Source organism: Emydura macquarii, unplaced genomic scaffold (assembly GCF_026122565.2).
Source record: "Emydura macquarii macquarii isolate MOO-44397 ecotype Brisbane River unplaced genomic scaffold, CSIRO-AGI_Emac_v2 contig_2897, whole genome shotgun sequence".
Taxonomy (NCBI): Eukaryota; Metazoa; Chordata; order Testudines; family Chelidae; genus Emydura; species Emydura macquarii.
This window is the reverse complement of record NW_027133034.1, coordinates 56,872,009-56,896,091: the sequence shown is the minus strand read 5'-3', so window position 1 is coordinate 56,896,091 and position 24,083 is coordinate 56,872,009. Positions and strand designations below refer to the sequence as shown.

At 40.2% G+C, this 24,083-nt stretch overlaps 1 protein-coding gene across 3 annotated transcripts in view; it reads right to left on the bottom strand.

The window, feature by feature from the left end:
• Window positions 1–24,083, bottom strand: part of ERCC8 (ERCC excision repair 8, CSA ubiquitin ligase complex subunit) — a 72,387-nt gene that overhangs the window by 18,220 nt on the left and 30,084 nt on the right. For all 3 annotated transcript variants that reach the window (XM_067568566.1, XM_067568568.1, XM_067568569.1), the window contains exons 8-9: window positions 14,184–14,287; window positions 11,807–11,931 (exon numbers count right to left, since the gene is read on the bottom strand). In XM_067568566.1, the coding sequence (XP_067424667.1) occupies window positions 11,807–11,931; window positions 14,184–14,287 (229 nt within the window). The remainder of the gene's footprint in view (window positions 1–11,806; window positions 11,932–14,183; window positions 14,288–24,083) is intronic.

Here is a 24,083-nt window from a genome sequence, read left to right as displayed (position 1 = left end):
CTGGGCCTTTAAGAAAAACACCTAATATGGCAAGACTCGTGATAAAATCGTGAGTTGGCAACACGGTTGCTGGCACCTGACTCATCATTTTTGAATGCTTTGAGTTGGCAACACTGGTATTGCCACCTCCAACATATTCTGAAAATCCGTTGTATCTACACTTTGCTAATAAACTTTCCTTAGATATGTCCCTTCACTTAAAAAAACCCCCTAATTTAAACAATATTAATTCAAAATATTACTTAAAAACAAGAGGAGAAGGAGAAAAACTTTTCCTTTTTAAATGAAACAATATAAAAATGGGGTACTGAATATCTTAGGTACATGTAATAGGATATGGGCTCCCATCAGTTCAAAACAGATCAGTAGTGACAAAGGTTTCTGATGGCATATGTAAGAAGAGTTGGTGGTCTCAATCCAGTTCCTTTCAGAAAGCTCAATGCCACTGCTGGCTTACTTGGCAGGCTGGGAGAGGCCACAGAGTGACTAGAAATGGAACAGAATTATCTTTTATTATAAATGGACTCTCCAAATCAGACACGATGCACATTGGTAGGGTAATGTGTTAGAACCATCACAACATATGTATAAATTGAACTTGCTCAGTGGGTGCATGGACTTTTTCTGTCTCAAGGGCTGATAATCAAGTAGCTTTCATAACCATTAGATACAAAAAAAGTTTTTTGTACTGGTGCCCAACACCATATATATTACCCAAGCACATAACACCCTGTGGTGTGTTATTCTCAGGAGGATTTGACTATTTCACAACAGTACAGTCTGATAAATAATGGGTTGCTTCTTATTAAAAAGGCTAAGGCATAAATCCAGAGCTTGCAGAATACACTTTGTTACTCAATAACTGAATTTAGGAATTTGTTGCTGGGAAGTGCAGGTTGCTCTTTTGTTTTCTCACTCCTAGGTGTGGTAATGAAGAAAAGCAGCACTGGTCTGGCCAGCACAGAGCTGCCCCCCAGTTACTTCTCTGTTACTTCTATTCTAGGAAGCAGGAGTAGACAGTATAAGCAATATAATGGAAGATCCTGTGCCCTCTCTCTCTCCTCTAGTGAATTAGTGAGAAACTAAAGGAGAGAGGGAGTTGGTGTGAGTGAATGGAGGCTGGGTGGAAGGATAGGATAAATAAGAGATGAAGGAAAGGTTATGGGAATAGGACTATGGATAGACTGGTGAAGGAAAAATTGGTGGAGGGCAATTTCCCAAATTATTTGTCCTATACTAGCCAAGACTGATGTAAAAGATACTTATCTTCCAACCTCAGCTGGATAGGAAGCCCAACACACCATCTCCCCTGACAGCAGGTCGGAGAGAGGGATGAGTATTAAGACTTCTTACCAGGGCACTACCCTTGAATCTTATTGCAGTCCCCTGCAAATATTAGGCTTCTAGGTAATAGGTATGTGGTAAATGTTTTAAGTCCAAGCTTGCTAACTTAGTGAGGAGGGCTTTAAACTAGGTCCACCGGGGGATGGAGACATAAGCCCAGAGGTAAGTGGGGAAGTGGGATACCGGGAGGAAGCACATGGAGGATGGTGCAATAGGGCAGGCCTCCTGATTTGTACTGAGAAGGTAGGACAATTGGCTAGTTTCCTTAGGTGCCTATACATGAACACAAGAAACCTGGAAAAAAAGCCGGCAGAACTGGAAGTCCTGGCACAGTCAAAGAACTATTATGTGATTGGAATAATAGAGACTTGGAGGGGTAACTCATATGACTGGAGCACTGCCATGGATTGGTATAAATGGATCAGGAAGGACAAGCAGGGGAGAAAAGGTAGAGGAGTTGCACTATATGTAAGAGCGCAGTCTGATTGCTCAGAGCTCCAGTATGAAACTGGAGAAAAGCATATTGAGAGCCTCTGGGTTAAATTTAGAGGCGAGAGCAACAAGGGTGATGCTGTGGTGGGCATCTGTTATAGACCACCAGATCAGGAGGATGGGGTAGACAAGGCTTTCTTAAGACAACTAACAGAAGTTTCCAGATCACAGGCTCTGGTTCTCATGGGAGACTTCAGTCACCCTGACATCTGCTGGAAGAGCAATATAGTAGTGCACAGACAATCCAGGAAATTTTTGGAGAGTGCTGGGGACAACTTCCTGGTGCAAGTGCTGGAGGAACCAACTAGGGGCCGTACTCCTCTTGATCTCCTGCTCACTAACAGAAAAGAATTGGTATAGGAAGTAGAAGTGGATGGTAACCTGGGCAGCAGTGACCAGGAGATGGTCAAGTTTAGGATCCTGACAAAAGGAAGAAAGGAGAACAGCAGAATACGGACCGTGGACTTCAGAAAAACAAACTGTGGCTCCCGCTGGGAACCAATGGGCAGGATCTTTTGGGAGGCTAATATGAGGGGAAAAAGAGTCCAAGAGAGCTCATTGTATTTTAAAGAAACCTTATTGAGGATGCAAGAACAAACCATCCTGATGTGCAGAAAGAATAGCAAATATGGCAGGTAACCAGATTGGCTTAACAGAAAAATCTTTGGTGAGCTTAAACACAAAAAGGAATCTTACAAGACGTAGAAGCTTGGAAAGAGGACTAGGAAGAAGTATAAAAATATTGCTTGAGCATGCAGCGATGAAATCAGGAAGGCCAAAACACATTTGGAGTTGCAGATAGCAAGGGACGTGAAGGGTAACAAGAAGGGTTTCTACAGGTATGGTGGCAACAAGAAGGTGGTCAGGGAAAGTGTGGGCTCCTTACTGAATGGAGGAGGCAATCTAGTAACAGATGATGTGGAAAAAGCTGAAGTACTCAATGCTTTTTTTGCCTCTGTCTTCACAGACAAGGTCAGGTCTCATACTACTGCACTGGGCAGCACAGCATAGGAAAGAGTTGAGCAGCGCTCAATGGTGAAAGAGGAGGTTCAGGACTATTTAGAAAATCTGGACATGCACAAGTCCCTGGGGCTGGATGCAATGCATCCGATGGTGCTGAGGGAGTTGGCTGATGTGATTGCAGAGTGATTGGCCATTATCTTTGAAAACATGTGGTGATTGGGGGAGGTCCTGGATGATTGGAAAAAGACAAATATAGTGCCCATCTTTAAAAAAGGGAAGGAGGAGAATCTGGGGAACTAGAGACCAGTCAGCCTCACTTCCGTCCTCAGAAAGCTGGCTGGATCATTGAGCTCACTTAGGATGGAAGAATCCCATGCACTGCTACAGACTGGGGACCGACTGGCTAGGCAGCAGTTCTGCAGAAAAGGACCTAGGGGTTACAGTGGACAAGAAGCTGGATAGGAGTCAACAGTGTGGCCTTGTTGCCAAGAAGGTTAATGCCATATTGAGCTGCATTAGTATGAGTACTGCCAGCAGATCGAGGGAAATGATTATTCCCCTCTATTCAGCCTCCCGTTTGGTGAGGCCACATTTGGAATACAGTAGAACTTCAAAGATACAAACACCTCAGGAATGGAGGTTGTTCGTAACTCTGAAATGTTCATAACTCTGAACAAAACATTAGGGTACAGTACCCTGTAGTCAGTGTCTTCCAGCTGACGCTGGGAGAGATCTCTGCAAAGGTGGCACCTGGCAGCACTGCCTGGTTTGCATGCAGTCCCTGCCCTATTTCTGTTTCCTGCCTTTGGGCTGAACGGGGGAGGGTAAGCCTGCCCCGTACCTTGGCACTACAAGCCCCATCCCTCAGCCGCCTCTTCCCAGGACTTGCTCTGCTCTGTGCACTGCTTGCCAGGCTCCAGGGGCAGCACATGGCAGGGGGTTGGTGACAGCCCGCTGCCAGCGCCCCTCCCTTCCCTGTGCCTTGCGTTCCCTTGCTGGCAGGATCCAGGAGTGCAGCCATGGGCAAAGCTTAGGCTGTATCGGTGCACAGGCTGTGGCCCTTTAAAACTCTCCAGAGCATAGTGTGCAGGCAGCAGCTCTGAGCCTCGGACTCTGGCTCCCCACTCCAGCTCCAGGCCAGATTTTCAGTTCACTAGCTCTGTGTCCCAGAGGGTGGGAATGAAAACAGCTTCCCCCTTCCAGTGGGGTGAGGTGGCGGGGGGGGAGGAGGGTGAAAAAGCATCCTTGGCTTACAGGAAACAGCACAGACTCAGGCTGCTTCTGTTCTGCATGTCAACCTTTAAGATGCAATCCAGGCAGAGTATAGTATTTGCTTTCTTTTTTCTTTCCTCCTCCGTTGCTGTCTGATTGCTTACTTCCGGTTCCACATGGTGTTCGGTTGACTGGTCAGTTTGTAACTCTGGTGGTCATATCTTTGAAGTTATACTGTATTATGTTCAATTTTGGGTTCCCCACTACAGAAAGAGTGTGGACAAATAGGAGAGAGTCCAGCAGAGGGCAATGAAAATGATTAGGGGCTGGGGCACATAACTTATGAGGAGATGCTGAGGAAACTGGGCTTGTTTAGTCTGAGGAAGAGAAGAGTAAGGGGGGATTTGATGGCAGCCTTCAACTACCTGAAATGGGGGGAAGGGGGGGTGTTTCCAGGGAGGATAGAACTAGGTTGTTCTCAGTGGTGGCAGATGACAGAAAAGGAGCAATGGTCTCAAGTTGCAGTGGGGGAGATCTAGGTTGGATATTAGGAAAAACTTTCACTAGGGGGGTGGTGAAGCACTGAAATGGATCTTAGAGAGGTGGAGGAAGCTCCATCCTCAAAAGTTTTTAAGTCCCAGCTTGACAAAGACCTGGCTGGGATGATTTAGTTGGGGTTGGTCCTGCATTGAGGTCCCTTCCAACCCTAATATTCTATTCTATAAGTCATAGGTAGGTAGGTAAAGTGCAGTGCATGTAACGTAATGGGAATCTTCGGTGTTCATATTGAGAATATCTTGGTGGGAGATCTCATTTTAGTTTGTTCATTCTATGAGCTTAGAACATAAGAGGTTTGTACATGGGAAAAGGGCATTAACTAAATTGCGAAACATTACCTTATTCCTAAACAAATTTAATTCAAACAGAAAATATAGGCAATATGTAGAATCTCTACTACATATTAATGATTGGGAGCACCATTATAAATGACAATTTACAAATTAGTAAACAACTGAAAGAAAGATTAATATACCAAAAGTACTTTGTTCATTTATTTTGAGATGAGTAGGTGAGTTTTAATAATACCATAACTTATTAAGTGTACACTAGTATTTTTAAGGCAGTCTTAGCGTAAGACTTTATTGCAGCACTCCACTCTTAAATCTTTGCTGAAAAGTTCACACACAAACGTATGCAAATAATATGGTGTTTGGATTAGGGAGGTTCTGGTTTATTATATATCAAGAACCCATAAGAATACAGATCATAAAAGCAAATATTTGAAAATCAGAGTCAACAGTCCACAAAAAAGTCACAACTAGGACAAACTTTAGAAATGTTTAAAAACCAGTGACGGCAAATTAAGAGTTTTAAAGGTTATAGAGTAGACATTTTTAAAGACAAATGTCTTACTGGATCATTTCTCTTTGATCCCTTATATGTGCTTTGACATCCTATTATTGACTGGATGGAGGTAGCCAAAGTACAGCTATGGATCTGGGTGAGCCCAGGAAGGAGGGAGACTACCCATTAGCCTTCTACCAAAATAAGTTATTCCAAAATTATTAAAAATTAGAAAAAGAAAAATTTGAAAGGGATAAAAACCAGAACACATCTATTAACATTATCAAAAGTTTGTACAAGCAGAGAAACAATTTTGTTAGCATTCAGCCAGGCTAATATTTCTCATATTGAGATCTGCATTAAACAAGGTCCCCATGCAATATCCTCAACATCAAAGATTTGGGAAGATCAAATAAGTAGACCCTTTTTGGAAAGGAAAAATTTACCGCTAACAAATGTTTATCTTTTTCCTTCAAGTTAGGTATGCTTGCAGAAATATGAACAGCAATGAAAAAGTAGAGAAGGGCAGAAAGATGGGGGATATGGATCTTTTGACATAAATCAGTGCTAGAATTGATCAGTGAGTGTTACATGTGTGCTACAGCAATGAGGACTCTTACACCAAAGGCCATGTTGGTACATGCCTGAATATGGAGCTTAAGTATTCCATAATGATGTGATTATGGTATCAAGTAACCATCTTACAGCTTTTCCTGCCAACCCCACACACTCTGCTCTCAAAGATGCAGATGACCTAGAGGGATTTCTTTGGGCAAAAGTACTTACATTACATTGCATTCTTCTTTGATACAGTTACCAGTACACAGCCCAATAAAGATGATGCCTTTCTGAGGCTGCTGCCATGCATCTTATCTAAATTGTGCTTAAGCTTTTCCTTCTGGTGTTTTTAAGGTTCTCAACAGCATTTCAATCTGGTACTGGGGCTCAACTGACAAAGATTCCAGTTCTCTGAAACCCTTGAAGATGATGTACAAGTCACTGTTATGGTAAAGAAATACAAGGACATGGAATTTAACAGTTTACATGAAGGAGGCATGAGAGTCTGCAGTATTAAGAAGGGGCTCCAGATTAGATATTTGAAGATTTTCAGTAATCACAGCTTCTCTGCTACGTAGAAGAAATGAGGCAGACTGGAACAGTTAGTAACAGGTCCCTCTGTCTAAGAAGAGAATATTGAGTTTAGGGCAGAGATTTATAACTTTAAAGTGATGGCTGACAGGCCAACCTAGAAGAATTGTAAAATTTGGAGAATATGAATTACATATGGGATAGTATATTTCTGCATTGTTTCACATACTTACAGCATGTAGGGCATATACACTAGAAGAGGATCTTTCCTAGAGATTAGAGCAAGGTTAATTACCCCATTGTAGAAATCTGGTCATTGTTCATCACTGCTCAGCAGTCAGTCATACTGTTAAGCACAGGCTTTTTGAATATCAGTCACGGGTCCATGGAATAGTAGATCTTCCTGGGTCAGAAGGTGAATAAGTGGTCATGATACAAAATATTTGTTTTAATGTTTTAATTTGTTTTAATATTTGTTTAATGTTTTAATTTGTTTTAATGATTTAATGTTTAATATTTGTTTTAATTTGTTTTAATGCCAGGTTGTTGTTCTGCTAAATGTCTATATATCCATGATTTCTATAGGGTTTCAAAATAAATTCTCTAGTGTCCTGGATTATCTGATAGCAGACATACCAACAGGTTTGAAGAATGTGGATTAAAAATCCACCAATCAAACAGGGATTCCTGAGCTTTGGAGGACAGTCATACAGACTTGGTTGATATCACAAGAAAGATCAAATCGTGATGTGACTTTCTTCCTTAGAAGACTCCACTTCCATACCTTCTTCTGATGGATCTTGATTCTCTTCTGCTATATTGGTTGGATTTTAATTAAGAAAGGGGCTTTTGTTACAGTTATAGGGTTCTACTCCTTCCTTTGGCTTTTTCTAAGGAAGCCAATGATGCATGTTTCTTTCTAATTTTCTGCCATAATTTCATTGAGAGACTAATCAGGGGCATTCCTCTTGAAAGAGGGCAAAGACACTATCAATTGCTTCACTTGTTGGTCCACCATACAGGTGCACAGTCAAAAGGGTCTCCTTGCTCTGCGTCTGTACAGATGAAGAAGAAAAACTGCTTGTCATCGTACTGCTTGCCACTGTACCATTGGCAACACTAAATGAAAGAGATGAAAATCAAAAATGTTATTCAGTAGCATCCATACACGTTTACAATTCAACCAGAAGCGGTCTTGTTGGTGCATTTTCTGAGGAATGTTCTTGTGAAGTATAAAGCAAAGGTGAAAGATGGTAGGGTATAATCAGCATTGAATACTTCCTGAAGAGATAGATTTCTATTTTCTAGTTCACCTGGTTCCATTGTAATAAGTCATCTTTAATCAGACTTATGATCTCTTTGGTGTCAGCAGCTGTATGGCAATTTGGGGCACTTGTGCCAGAATTTGGTTATTCTTTTGGAATTCTGCAAACTCATGACTTCCCTACAGAAGTATCTGCCCTTAAAAAGCTGGTTACATTCTGATCATCACTGTCTTCACATTGGTTGGGATTCCTGGTTAATTTTTTTACACTGGTGAGAAAATATTTCCAATTTGGGTAATTAGCAAGATTCTCTTTGGAATCTTCCTCATGATCTAAACCAAACCACAGGCCACAAGTATTCTGTTGAGAACAGCTGGTCCTGGGTACTATGCTGAATTATATTAATCTGGCATCAAAAAATCTCAAAATATAAAAAGTCAAAAGGGAAGGAGTGTATCAGCTAAAAAAGAGGCTGAAGTCTCTTTAACAAATGCATTTTGGTAGTTTTGGATTGCTGAGTACTCTGCAGGAGAAAAACTCAGACTTCATTGAGGAGAAGCAGTCCTTTGCTCCTTGCTTTTAGTGTTGTTTTTTTTTTTTTTAATGTCTCAGTTTGGCAGTCTTGATGTAGTCAACTAGTGGAGGGGTCTTGGAGCCATACATTTGAGGCTCTGGAGAACAACTGGGGGATGGTTCCCTTGAAAGTCAGAGGAAACACCTACTTGTTTCCCCATTGCCAGGGCCATCGAGCATAACACCTATGGGATAACCTCCCTGGGCAAGAGAGAAGCAGGGGCACAAGTCATAGGAATCAATTAAGTGAAGGGGGAGAATCTTTTTTGTTTGCAGAGGGGAAGCTGCAGGAGGACTTTGTTCTGTAAGATTATTTACTTTTGCAGTACTACTACTTTTGATTATTGTAGGATCTGTTCCTGTTCCCCAGACACTTCTCTGCTCTCTAGTATGCTGCAGCGCCTGGCAGAACCACCAAGTGTCCTGCTGCTATATATAGTCACCTTTTTCAGGGTCTGTGGAGGGCTCAAAGCCAGGCCCAGAACATCCTGTTGATCTAGCTCCAGCAAGGCATAATCTGGAAGGGAACCCAGCCAGAAAAGGAGGCACTCAAAGGCTTTTAGTGAAGACAGAAGAGAGGCCTTGGCATTGAGCATAAAACTTTCTAATTGCTACCTTGGATGTGCTTGCCTCACCCTCAGGGAAGAAGATGATCCACCCTGCTCAGAGATGAGAAAGAGAAAAGAAGCCAGAGTTAGAGAAGACAAAAGGAGGAGACAAGGATAATAAAGTATTGCTGGGCTTCCAGAGAACTTAAAAGTGTAGAAAACACGTGAGCTTTGCAACTTCTACTTCACTGGAGACAGATATTTCTGACAGGAAGTTAATGGGTAGATTTCCCAGTTACCCAGGTCCACTATGATCCACAACTCTATATGCTTCCATCCAATCTACTGGAGAGGACCCAAGCTACATTTAAAGAATCATCAGATGTAGCCCACTTGAAGTAGAAAGTGGGCATTTCACCTCTAAATGTATGATGCAACATCTGAGTCAATCAAGAGAGTAAATAATAGGTATTCCAATGTTAGTGAAAACAGCATAATGAATAGGGTAAATTGTACTGAATGGAAGAAAATATGGGACAATGTAGTTTCTGTACTGTATCTGAAGCATTAAAGATCTCATTTCTTCTCATTCTGAATGGATGAGTGAGTTTGGGAAGTGGGTTTTGACTGGGATTGATAGGTGGTGTGTGCTCGGCAGGAGCTGGTTTAAAATCAAAATGTAAAGTATGAGAAGGTAGATTAGTTATGCTGGTTGTATTTTCTGGTTGGTAGATTGAAGATGGTTAGTAGTAGGAGCATTCATGGGATGGTATAACGGCCAGTATTAAGACTGTTTGTCAAACTTTAAATTTGGATTTCTGGCTTTCAAACATTTAATTTTTTCCAAAGGCTAACATCTGAATGAGGTTGTTTTAAGTTCAAGTATATGTCTTTTTGTCCATAACCACCTCGATTATTTTTGGTTTGATTTGTTTACATTTTTGATTAACTATCATGATGGCAATATGTCAAATATTTAAAAAATAAGTCAAGTAAATTGATTTCTTTCTGACATTATAATTTGGTAGTGATGCAAAACCCAATGTTGGAATTTTAAATTAATGCACACAGACTCTTTGATATATACTAATTTCTTTACCTACTGCCCATGGTATAATCAGTTCTCTGCAAAATCACTGCTGAACAAAATGTTCTGTGCAGGCCCTCTGATACAAAACCAGTTATTTTTCCCATGGAATTTACAAGTAACTGCTTCCACATTCCTTGAACCAGAACTATTTACCTTCCAGAAATTTAAAAGCTCCACCAAACGTGTCTGTAGATAATTCTTAAGTCCTTGAACCACAACCATGTGGCTAATGAAGTTTACAGACTCAGACTATTCCATGGAAGTTTATATATATACTGAAAGACCTATGAAGAAGTTTCTTAGGACATTACACATATGGCAGAGCTCTCAGAATTATATTTTTTAGTTACGTCAAAAGTTTTCACCTAACCTTAGAAAGCAATCCTGTAAATTTGTTCTTGCTGACTAAATGAATGATTAATACAAAATAAAATAAATGAAACAGCCACACAATTCTGGAATTTTTAAACTAAGCTATTCTTCAGATGACTATATAAAGAAGATGGATTTTTTTCCAAATGTTTCTTCTGACAACAGGAGCTTTTTGCCATTTACTTCAGTGGCACGAGGATTTGGCCCTCTCAGTTTGCACTTCTGGGAAGGGATTGCCATTTATACTTAGATAGGTTCATAATCAAATGTTTTTAGAGTGCTCTGAAACTTTCATTTTATACTACTAGAGTTGTATTTTCATTGAGACTGTATATCTAATATTCTCTAGGGAGCAGTTACAGAAGCAGTTTAAAACAAGCACGAGAGCACTGGGGGCAAGGGGAAGAGAGGAATGATGAAGGGATAAAATTTGTATCCATACTCAAAGGTTGTTGTGATCTGGGATATCAGGTATTAATTGCCCCATACTAGATGACCCGCTGCCTTGGTGCAATTTGCCTGGTGTCCTTTGGGGGAAAAAGATCTTTAGGAACTACCTAAAAAGGCCACTCGGGATCAGTTATGGATGGAGCCAATGAGAAGTGGCTCTCCAGTGGCTAGAAGAGCTGGGAGCAGGCAGAAATCAACAAGGGCCCACCAGGCAGCATAAAAAAAAGATAACTGCAGCCTGCTTCTTCCAGGGGCCATTTCTGAGTGAACCTGGGACAGGAAAGGAAGCATCTCCCTATCTTAACCCAAGAAATTTGGCTTGGTCAGGGCCTAATTTTGATGCACTTTTCTCTTTGAGTCAATGAAAAAGACTATTTTGCTTACTTCATGGAATGTAAGGCTCAGGTGATCCATCCTGAGTTGAATAATAACTTGACCGCTGTAGAACTAGGCAAGCTCATTTTGCGAGATGCTCCACTTGCTCAAGCAAGCCATTTATGGAGGATATTATTGGCTATTGGCGAGAGAAAAAAGGGTACCCTGCTGCTAAAGGGAAGGTTTTCCATCAGTGTGTCTGAAAATCATTTGGAAAGAGCTACCCCTAGTGACAAGAGATTAATTCAGTCTCCATACTTATTCAGTCTGTGGCACCACCTCTGCTGAGATTAATATTTGTGGGTTTTGTGGTATGGACACCTGCACAGTGGAAAGTAGACTGACAACCAATTTATTTCACACAAGCTGCCAACAGTCAACAGATGTTAGTACTTTTTGGTTACTGCTAACCTGATCTGGATTTGAGCTACTGTTGCAAATGAATGGTTTTATAGTCCCATTTTCAATCCAGTGGGGCATGCAGGCCTCTTAGTTACTAATTTTCACTGGACAAAACAACAGGAAAAGTTATTTTGATTAAAAAATATATAGCTCAATTGAGATTACGTAGCAGTGTCCTGCATGAGGTTTACATGCAAAACTGAATTATGTAATACGGCTGGATGACTGATCTATTACTCTATTAAATGCAACCAAAAATGTAACTGAAGGTCCTTTAAAAACCTTACCAGTGTGTTTTCCCCACTGGAACTATTCCAGAGTCTCATCCGGTCATCTGTACCAGTGGTCAGAAGATGAAGCCCATCACTTGTAAAGCATAAGCCATTAACTCTCCCATTATGAGCAGTGTTTGCTGTCAGGAAAATATAAGCCTGTTCAGTTTTTTAGTGAAGATTCACTATTTTATTTTGTAACTGGTGGTATTGAATGCACTATTTAAATACTGAATCCTACAGCAGTTTTGGTATTCAAACAGCTTGCACACAGAAATATATAAATGTTTATTTGAAAGCAACCAAGTTTCTTATAAAAATATATTGTAAAATCTTTGGATTTTGGTACTAGTGATGAAGTTCCTTATATATTAGGTTCTATATGGTAAATGTATTATGTACATTAGAAATTATTTGGCTCCAAATCAATATAAACGTACGGAAGTTTCAATGTCCTTTCCACTTCCTGCAGACATTAGGATGGTCAGATGACACTGCTCTTCTTTTGACGTTACTATAAAGTGCTAACAAAAACTTCCAAAAGGACCCCATCCTGTACTCCTTTCTTTGGCAAAACATCCACTATTTTAATGGTTGTTTTGGATGCACAAAGAATGCAGGATCAGACACTATTTTAAAGGTTTACAAGTGTTTCTGTTGAGAGCTTTTTCTCTGTCTATACTAAAAATATATTTCTCTTTTTACAGCATAAAATATAAGCTTTTTATGAAGATGTTGTAAAAGCGTATTTGTCCAACAAATCTTTTCTGTAGCACCCCACCACAAGTGAAGATTGTTCACAGCTACATTCTTTGTATATGTAAAGTCTTTTGCACATACTTAAGAGTTTTTACCTCCTAGTTTGTAATTTGGAGCTTTATTTTTCTTTGGTAAATCTGTTTCACCTGCTCTGCAAAGTTTTTAAAAGAAATGAATGATCTACTTATTTTTAAAAACCGTTCTGATCTACTATTTCACATTTTCTCTTGTTTTTTTCTTCTATTCTTCACAATTTCTTCCTCAGTTCATATTTTTAAAACACCAAAAACCTAACAGTTCTCATTAATCTATATACAACTCAAAATCTGTCCTGCCAGAGAGAAAAATATAATTAAGTGGAGAGCACAGGAATTAACTGTGTGTTTAAATCTCTAACATACAACAGTCATCCAAGAGAACAGATTCTTTTTCTATCTTTGGAATTTCTAAAGCACCTCTCTCCGAGTTATCTTTGTACTTTCATTAATATATTTTAAGACAACATACACAGAAGTCCATTTGCTGGCACCCAAAAGTTGTAAGCTATATTTAAAAAAAAAGTCTTATTTTTTTCCAGTTTTCTTGAATGTCAATGAAATTTTTAATTCTCAAAACCAAACATTAATATTCTATATATGCATCAGAGAACATGACACAGCACAAAGTTAAACCACAGCATACAAAACAAACTCAATGTTTTATGTATAAATCCACTGTAAGTATTTTCCTGAACACCCCCATGATTCTACAAAGATGGCTACAAATGCTTAATTTAGGGTTAAAGACCATAAGTCTTCTACTTAGTCAGTTTTTAAATAAACACCCTTTTTCATTTCAGAAGACACTTTCTGAGATCAAGTATTTTGGTTTTGTTTGCCCAGTGTACTGAACTTTGATCAACAATTCATCCCAACTAATTTCTGAACTGCAATTTAAAGTACTGTGTTGTTTCTTTAATTTAGTTTGCTTCCCAAATGAAGAAGTTGTGTTTAGCTGAATTCACATAAAATGTTAATAATGTTAATATGTTTTAACCAGGGCATATTCAATGTATTCCAGGACCTAGCCACATTTGCTAGTATTAGAGTAACAGCATAATTTAGCACTAATCAAAGTTAAAATTAAATTTTGAATTTTATAAATAATCTAATACATATATGTCTTGCTTAGTATAGATGAAGATATCTAATAATAGAGGGATCTTTAATCTAAAAGACAAAAGTATAACAAGACCCAGTGGCTGGAACTAGAAGCTAGACAAATTGGAATAAGGCACATATTGTTTAACAATATGGGTAATTAATCACGAACAACTTATCAAGGGATGGGGTCGATTCTACATTACTTGAAAACTTTAAATTCCCATTGACTCAAAAAGAGCCAAGATTTCACCCAGTATGTCTTTCAAAAAGATATGCTCTAGTTCAGTCACAAGTTACTGGGTTGAATGCAGAAGTTACCATGTGAAATTCTATGGCCCGTGTTATGCAAGATGTCATATAAGATAATCACAATGGTAATTTCTGTGCATTAAAAATTGTGATGGTATGAAATTCAAGAATTGCTTCTAGACAAAGATGTGGCATATCACCACTATCATATATTTGCACTATAAATATATGTATTTTATTACCTGCTTCAGAAGATGCTTTTGACTTCTCCCCATTGTGCTGATCAAGAGTAATCAGACATCCAGATGCTCTCCTCACATCCCACAGTTTTACTCTACTGTCAGCACTAAGAAAAAAAAAAGAAAGAAAGTAAGGATTAGAGAAACTACCTCCACCCATCCCATCTCTTGCTGTTATGGGTTCAGTAGGGGGTTCTCATTTTGGGCCAGATTCTGCCCTGACCTACACCTTGTATAATCACATTCAAGCTATTGAGTATGCATGGGGTGAACATTAAGGCAGACTTTGAGCTTCTTGCTCATCTAGTCAATATTTGAATAACAATAATGAATAGAATATGGTTGCAAAAATGCTGAGGAACAAAATACAAGTCTGTCTAGTCCATGGAGAAATCATATGCCTATGTAATTAAAAACAACAACATAAAAGCAGGAAAAGATTAATTGTGTTCCTATTCCGTAAACTGTAAAATAGGTTATTTTCTTTGCTGTTTTTCCCCTACAGTTTTCTGCTGCTAATGTTGCACACTGAATGTGTGCTGAAAAGATAGCAGTGCACCAAGTGAAAGTAGCAGCTTTTCATTTTGCTTAGGAATCAGTGTACCAAGTATTTCCAACAATATTTTCTGTGTAAAAATAGATTTGAATTAATAAAGAAGGCAGCATATTTTGCCTTCAGCTGACACTATTAAAAGAGATACTTGTTCAGGAGGAGAGACCCCTACTTGTATCCACTTTATACAATGCATATTATGTTGTGTGGCAGATGGCTGGCTTCACCGTATTGGGTCTCGCGCTTCCACCACTTGTAGTGGGCCAGGGCGTCACCAGTTACCCTGTCTCCCCAGGGAGGGGGGTAGGGACCCAGGCCCGCCCACTCCTCCGGGTCCCAGCCCAGGGGCCCTATGAGTAGCAACAATGAGCTGCTGGCACCATACTTGCAGCTGCCGTCTTTTTCCTTGGGCTACTTTGCCCCCTTCGGTCCTTCAGGCCTCTCAGGCCCTGCTTCCTTGCTCCCTGGACTGGGCTTCCCTACCCAGGTCCCTGTGCCTGGGGGAGTATCTCAGTCCTGCCAGGGGTGGGTTTCCCCTTCCTGGGCCCAGTATCTTTCTCTGGACTCCTCTGCTCTTCCACACAACACTGTACTCCTGTCTGCTCCTTGGCACAGCACAGCAACTCCTCCAGCTCATGCCCTGTCTCTCTGGAGCAGAGGGTTTTTAATCAGGCACCTGGCTGGGCCTTAATTGGCCTCAGCTGCTCCTAATCGCCCTCCAGTGACTCGGGCTAGTCTACCGGGAACAGAGCCCTGAGCATTCTGGGGCTTACATACCTCCCTTCCATCACTCTCCTACTGCCCTCACTATATCACAGTTGACACAAAGTCTACTTGATTTCATATACATACACACAACGGGAAAAGAAAAAAAAGGCTAACACCAAAATTAAACAAGAAAATGTTCTGCATTCCTGAGTGGATAAGATACAAAACCTTGGGCACCAATTTTCTCTGCAGTCCTTACGGAGTGTTTGTTTATTCTTCTAGACTTTATCTTCCCTATTCTTGAAGATAGGCCATATATTAAAGTTTAAAAAAATCTGTCTGGATTCCTATAATTTTAAAAATACTGTCCAGTCATAAAACGTGAATAAAGTGATACTGTTGAAGTAACTTTCCTGTGATCCGCCAGTGGGGCGGGGCGGGGGGGGGAGGGGGAAGAGAAAGGTCTTTTTAAAATGAAAATGTTAAGCAAAAAACATCAGAGCAGTGGTTATTTTTCTTAGATTCACAACCTGACAAACATACGCACTGCTGTACCTTAACAGTATACTTCCAAGTTACCCAAATTTTGGCTTTTTCCAAAATTTTTATTTCATCTATCTAAAAGTAGGCAACTAAAGTGTAGGCATCTGTAGCGCCACAAATTTGAAGTATACTGAATTAGAGTAAAGATAACAGGAACTGCAGGTAATCAGCTACAGGAAATTCTCTTCCCAGCAGAGAGCTCTCTGAATGCTTCTACGTCAAACTCAGAGAATCAGGTTAAATGTTATTCACTTCTGGATCCAGTACTGGTTGTATGTTACTAAATCTGGATAATTTCTCTGGGAACTGAAATCTTTGTGTTCATCTTTGAAAGAATCTCTATCTGAAAACATATATTTAAATGTATTCATTGTAGTCGCTGAACACCCTACAAGATTTAAGATACATCATGCACTACTAGAAGATAGTGCTTTCTTCCCTCTTCTTTAAACCTATTGCTTAAAGTAACCAAGTTCTGGCGACTGGCTCCTTCTGTGCTAGGTGTCTTACTACATGATTGCTGAGGAAATGCTTGTTTAAACAGGCACAGCTTGCTGCATGTTTTGAAGGGAGCGAAATTCATGATTAGCCCAATCTCCTGTAGGAAGCATGTTCCATGACTACATGCCCTTCATCAAGAATGCCCTGCCACAAACACATGTTGAAACCTGGACTCTATTTGTCACCCACTGAACACAGGAATCATTCAAATGACCTGAGAGACAGGCAGTTGCCAAGATACTGTAATTATGTTTTAGCTCACCGAAAGATTAAAAGTACAACAAGAACCTTAAATATGATTGGCAGCAACCATAGTAAGAAGCAGTAGTGTGATAGCTCAATGCTGGTCAGCTATGCATAAAAGGGGGGCTTCAACCACCCCAGCTTCTGGATGGCCCCTTGGGTTAATCTGAAATAGAGTAAGTATCAGTAGTCTACTCTGGAGGAGACAATTTGTGAATCAATGTTACAAGGTCTATTTCAGATATGAATGGACACAGTCAGGTAACCAGCTGACAGTGCTAAAAGTTATTTCTGGTCACAGTTGCTTCATTAATATTTATATGTAGTAAGAAAGTCAGCAGGACATAGACTGCTTAAACACTCTGAACTCTAGGAACAAGATGCCTTCAACAAGAGGTAAAGTTACTTTAAAAAGGCAACAGGAACCCGTGAACTGGCCTGAGATGGACTCATTTTGGAGACACCAATGAACCACTCTCCAAGATTTATTAATGTTCAGAACTTGACAGCTTTACCAGCTGAAATCTGATGGATCATATACATTAATTATTTTCTCTTCTCTGAAAAGCTTTTCCATTTCTTTACCTATAATCAGCCCCAGCGAGTGAGGCAGTGATTGAGTTTTTCTACTGTGGCTAGAAGTTCTTCACCAAATTTCCTACAAATAAGTGTTCCTGAAGGAAGGTGAAAGTTCTCTCTCTGTCTTTTGTAACTGTCCAGTGAGAAACTCACCATTAGCTGGTCATCCATCAAGGAACATACATAGATCATACCTTTGGTTAGGTTTCTCAAGCCCCACCTCATCTCTTTTGTCAACAGTGCACATCTAACACTACCATTTGTTTTCTTCTCCCTCTTATCTCTGTGCCTTCTTCTAGCTACTTCATTGCATGGACAGACATTCCACTCCAAGCATCTATCAGATGTCCAAATCACTTATAAAAAGACTTAAATCTTTGACAAGGTTCACAAACACTAATCTACACTAGTCAATTGCTCTCTCCAGCCCTACATTTTCATGAAGAGAAAAATAAAACAAAAACAAAACAACTCTAAATTAGTACCTGTCTCTGCATCTACATATGTATTTTTATCTTGTTTGTGACTTCCTTCTAAATGGCAAACTCACTGAGGCAGGTGTGTCAGTTCACAGCAACTGCACCCATATTTCCCCACAGTGGTTCAGCAAAGGCACTCATTCTCAGGCTTCCAGCTCCTCAGCCATTGCCTTTCTTGGGTGGAGACCTGCATCTCTTTCCCTTCTGACCAGGCTATTTCCTGGTTAAACAACGATTGTTTACCTTCAATGTGTTATTCTCAGCAAAATACTCTGTTAGAAGGACTGCTTACTTTCTCTTCAGAGACTAAATAGAGTGATTGCCAATAATTATAAAGTAATCATACAGCACTTTTCTATGCAAGCTTATTTTACTCTTAAGGTAACAGCACTACAGAGAAAACACATTAAACAAAAAAAGTACCTACACATGTTAATAAATTTGCCAGAGATCACCCCATCATTTCAACAAGGGTTCTGATTGGTGATTAGTCCTTCAAACCCCACATAGGTATTTCCTGTGGTCTTATGTTCATCACAGTCTCAGCTCAGAACAAGCACTCAGTCTTATGGGGCCCAGTAGGCCAAAGTCCTTCCAATCCTTCCCTAAGGATTGCAGCCCACCTTAGACCAGAAGTCCTATTGACTTGCTGAACCAGAAAAAAAGCCCTGAGATATCTTCACTGTGAGCAGGCTATCTAAAAATCCTTCCTCTGTCTGTTGGTCCCAGGAGAATCAGTTGGAATTGGTACATATGAACCTCTTTAGGGGTGGCTTCAAAGCTGGTGATAACTGGAGGAATTACATTAGCAGATCTGAAATAACACACAATCTCACAATAACACAAACACCTGCATTTTTAATACAATGGATTCCAAAGCTATTGAACTGAATTCAGTAATGTTTATCTTAAGTCCATAAGGTTTGTCCAGGATATTGTCGTATCTTTCACAGAAGGTACTACCTTTACTAGTGTCCTGTAAAGTACCTCATACTCTAGTGGCATAATAAGTAACAACAATAATAATGGTTTCTTCTCTAAGGTTAAAGCATTAAGGGCTAGCACAAGCTGATTGCTAGACCAAAAAGTGGAAGATTTATATTGAAAGTGAAGACTGATGTAAGAAAAAAAATGGAAGAACTTCCTCCTGTCAGTCCCTCTTAAGAATAACTAAACTTCTTTCAGAGTCAGATATATCACAAGTGCTAGGAAGAGATTGTTCCATTCAAAATTTTGCATTCATGGTATTATTGCTAGTACAGTTAGGGTTTATTCTGAGACCGGAGGGTCAAGAGAGTACCACAAACCCTCCAGATTTTTTTGTGATGATAAAAATAGTGAGTATAGTTCACAAACTCATCCTTAGAAAGGAACCTTCTTTATTGCTGCAATCTGTAAGAGATGATATACTGTCTCCATCATATTCTGTTTTTTCTGTGACGATACAAGCTTGGGTCTGGGAAGCTGATTCAGTGTGCTATGGAGTATCCCTGGTAAATTAATTATATACAGCCAGCACCCCAGACTTCTTGGTCATGTCCTTCTATTGGTCAGCAGAAGCTTAAAGCCTTGCAACAAGCAAAGGCACAGCCTCTAACAAGCCTTGGGATATTCTTCATCTTTTGAATCTGGTAGGTCTTGCCTGGTACCTTGCCTTTGATCAGTGAAATCTACAGGATCTACTGTTTTTGTGAGAATCTGAAAACATCTCTCCTCTGTTTGTACTGTGTGAAAGCAATGTCACTGCCACTGCGTGAACCACACCTCTGACTTCTCCTTTCACCCCCCCTTCTCTCCCTTCAGGTCTCAGGCCTCTAACCATCACCTGTGATTCTCCCACTCTCAGACCAGGTCTTGGGTGGCAGTCCCTTGGGATTAACAGTGATTGCTTCAGCTGGTCTGACTGGTCTCAGACCCTCCAGGGCAATGTCAGTGGTAATCAGAGGCTGTCATGGGGCAACTGGCCCTTAAAGAAGAGTCACGGCCTAGCTTCCCCATGTCCCTTCTGAGGACCTAGCTGGGAGTAACTTTTTGCATCAGGTGACTGGTTAACAGTCAAATCAGTAGAAAAGCACCCACACTCTATAGAAAAGGCTGCTTGAGTTCAGTCAGGGAGAGTGCTCTCAGGAGGAAGATACCTCAGGGGAGAAGAAGCTTGTAAGAAGAAGGGAGATCATTCCCAGAGAAGGAACAAGAGTAGCTCAGGGGAAATAACAAGGAGAGCTCCAGAAGATAAACTGTTTCCCAGCTTGAGAGAACAGCAATAGCCTGAAGGGAAGTGATCTGAGACTGTTCCAGGAGAAAAAGGAGACCAGTATTCTGGGAGAAGGAGCCAGAGGCTGTTCTCCAAAACTTGTTGGACTGACACTGGATGGCAGATGCCTCAAAGGTTCCTGAATAAAGTCTTGCTTATGTTATTATTATTTTCTGTTGTCAGTAAATGAGACTTTCTGAAGGGGGTGCTCTTTGATACACAGAAGAACTGTTTAGACTGGCGGGTACCCAGATGAGGGTAAACTAAGGCACAGCTTGCCCATGGCACCATGCCTTTCTTATGCAGCTGAAGGCAGAGAATCCATAGAAACCAAAAGTACCATTTAGAACAAAAGCATTTCAAAGAAAAAATAACAAACAATAAAGCAGCCTATACACATGCCAGTTTACCAGGTATCTAGCCACCTTCCACATGGGGACCCTGGAAGAACTAACTCCCTGATCCTTCTGCAGAGCCCCTCTGTGTAAACCGGTCTCCTTGACTCACTGATGGCATCTTGGACAGGCCCTGGCAACTCAACCCCTATGCGGAAATCAAGTCATTTCTTCAGTGTTTATAGCCCTTTTAATCTCTAGACACCTCCCTTTCCCCCAGCAAAACAGCTGGGTCACTTCTCTAGATCCTTGAAGGATGCCATTATCTTGTAACAGCCCTGAATGTTTGCTGGGAGGTTGCTTATTTGGGAACATTGTGTTGCCTTCCTCTATATTCTTCCCAATGTCCCCTATTAAGGTAGATCAACATATTCCTGGGACACTGATTCACCAACCTTGTGAGAAGGCTTTAAACTACATTCAAAGAGGACAGGTGACAAAAGCCTACAGGTAAGTGTAAACATTTTTTTTTTATCTTGATGCAGGGCTGGAAGTTGCAGAGGACATGGAAAATTACATTAGGGTCACAGGAGCTACAAGAGAGAAAACACTGGGGGAAATCTGCTCAACATCTTAGGTGCCTATATACAAATGCAGCAAATATGGAAGTCAGGGCCAGGTTGTGGGCAGTCTCTGGACACGGAGTGAGCTGCTCAATATTGGGGCCAAAAGTCAGATATCAATGCAGGGCCGGGTCAGGATAAAACAACAAAGTCAGAGTTCATTATCAAACGGAGTGCGAGACGAAAACTGGGGTTGAGCCAGGCCAGGTCTTTCACTAGGGTCAGCAATGGTCTTAAGCCAGACACAGTAAACCAGGATCAGGGTCAGGAGCCAACCTTAAGTCAAGAGCCGGAAGTCTGGAATCCAGTTGAGTGGCACTGAAAAGCAGCGAGCGGGGTGTAATGCATAAGCACACTGGAGGTCTGCACTGTTCAGTCAACTCCCAGAAGTGGCTTCCTGGTTTACATGGGGAATGTCAGACAATCAGGGAAAAACAGAGGGCTATTGCTCATGCCCTTTAGGGCAGGACATTACACAGGGCTTAGCATCTCCATTCTTCTCCGTGGCAACCCTGCATCTGTTGGTAACAAAGAAGCGGTACCTGACTCAAACCCCTCAGACCTTGATTCTAGACCCATTGGTTCTTACAATATCAAATAAACTGAAAGAACTGGAAGTCTTAGTACATAAGCTAAATTATGACTTAATGGGTGTTAGAGACTTGGCGGGATACACCCTATGACTGGAATATTGATATAGACAGGTACAGTTTGTTCAGGAAGGACAAGCAAGGAGAAAAGAGGAGAGGAGTTGTATTTGTATATCAAGAATGCATATACCTGTTCTGAGGTCCAGAAAGAAGTGAGAGGCAGACCAGTTGAAAGACTCGGAGTGAAACAAAAAGGGTGAAAAAAACATGGCAATGTCATGGTAGAAGAGGAGGTGGATGAGGCACTTCTGGAACAAATAACAGAAACATCCAAAATACAAGACCTCATACTAATGGGGACTTTAGCTACCCAGTCATCTGTTGGAAAAGTAATACAGCAAAACACAAAATGTCTATTAAGTCCAACATACAATAACTTCCCCCCCCCAATGACCAGGTCATATTCGCTTTTAATAAAATTATTACATAGCAGTATTCATAACATCAGCTCCACATCTGTCATAGGCTGTGGCAAATTTTGCTTCTTTTGCTGCCTCTGATGCAGACTTGTTCAACTGGCCTCTAAATAGCTTTCCCACTAAATATTTGGGAGATCCGACCATAAGGGGGGGACATGCTGTTTGGCCTAGAAGCAAGCATTCCAAGACCAGTGGTGTCTCCTTGAGGCAGCATTAATAGATATAAAATAAGCTGCAAACCTCAGAGAGATCAGTGAAGCATCCATAACAATGAAAGATGCTAGGGAGATTTTCTGTAAAACAACTTTATCTTTTTTCCTTTGATGATACATTTTCCATTAGCTCTTCTTTCCAAACCTGCTCCTCCTTGCACCAAAGAGCTCATAATTCTGTCTGGTGAGTGACAAAGTGGACAGTTTAGGAAAAACACATAGAACACGTCTCTTCTTTGACGACTTCCTAGAATAGCTGGACACTTGGTCATGTCCACTATTTATTTTTGACAAATAATTTTTCTATATGCAGTTATTTTACAATTGGTAATTCTATTATTTTGAAACATCATCAGGAAATCATAGTCACCCAGCAAGTTCAATGCTAACAACAAGAATTTCACATAGTGTTGTAAGAGATAGACTAGAAATGTTAGCCAGGAAACTGGGACTAAGTAAATGAGATTATATTGTCCAAATCTACATGCCATCTATCGTTAAAAGGATAATAGCTCCTCCAGTCTGCTGTCAGTGCATCATCACTATCTATCACCACCTAGCAGAGCAATTTGAAATACATCATCTCATACACAAACCATATAAAATCAATATTATCTCCCTCTTGTGGATTTGTTGGTATATTTCAAAATACTACTTCTGAGTGAAACTTTTACTATATTCTATACAGCTGCTCCTCTCTTATAAGAGTTTGCTGATATCTACACAAAGTTAGCTTGTAAGTACTGTCTCAAAAATGGGGAACATATTCAGTCCTAGATTTCTCTCTCTAAAAGAGCCAGTTCAGATTATCATGGTTTCCCTTTTTTTTCTGATGCTGACACTGAACTACTGCTACTAGAAGATGATAATTTGTGTCTCTCTTTCTTATTTCCTTATGCTTAGTTTGCACTTTTAGTATCTATTATTGCTGTTTATGGTGCTTTAAGAATGGTGGTGACTCTATGGCTTTAATTCTTGGAAAATTCTGGAATGCAGAGTTCAAAGAGACTTATTACTTGGAAGCAGTTGCAGCTAGCATTGGTTCAGAATAATACTAAGAATAAGTATGCTGGATATAGCTAGTAAAACAGACTCTCTCACTATGCTAAATTGATTTACTTTGTTGGTACTTTAGTTTGTTGGTTTTTATTTTAATGAATTTAAAGGTGTTGTAATTGAATCAGACAGCACAACTGGCTGACAGAATTTTGGGAAACATGTATGTACAGATGAATCAGAAGAAGAGGAGATGGAGAGAAGAAGATAATCAGAGAGGAAGAGGTAGCATGTCCCTCTTTTTTTGGACTTCAGCTGATCACAATGCCATAGATAAGGCTGCAGCAAACATTGTATTAGGAAGCATATTCTGAACCCCTCCCTCATACTTTTGATCAAAGGACACATTGATCTGAGTTGATCTGAGTTGTAATTAATGCAAGTGTGTAGAATATTTCAGAATAAGTTTAGAATGATTAATATTATATGCCAAAGACTCAATCTATGGTTTTAACCATCAAAAACCACCTCAATTTTTTCAGCCACTTAAATGTGACCACTCTTTTGCGGTAGAAGGCAGAAAATTCTTAAATATGGACAATTGAACACCATTGTTGTGACTGTCATCACCCATTTTTTAAAATCAATATTGGAGTTTTATACATATTCATATTTCTTTGAGTTAGGCAACAGCTCTGTATCAGAGATGACAGTGAAAATGCATTTGTTGACAAAACTGATTGTCATCTAGAGGTCAAAAGCTTTGCAAACAAATCTCATGATAAATCTGTTAATCACATCTGCAGTT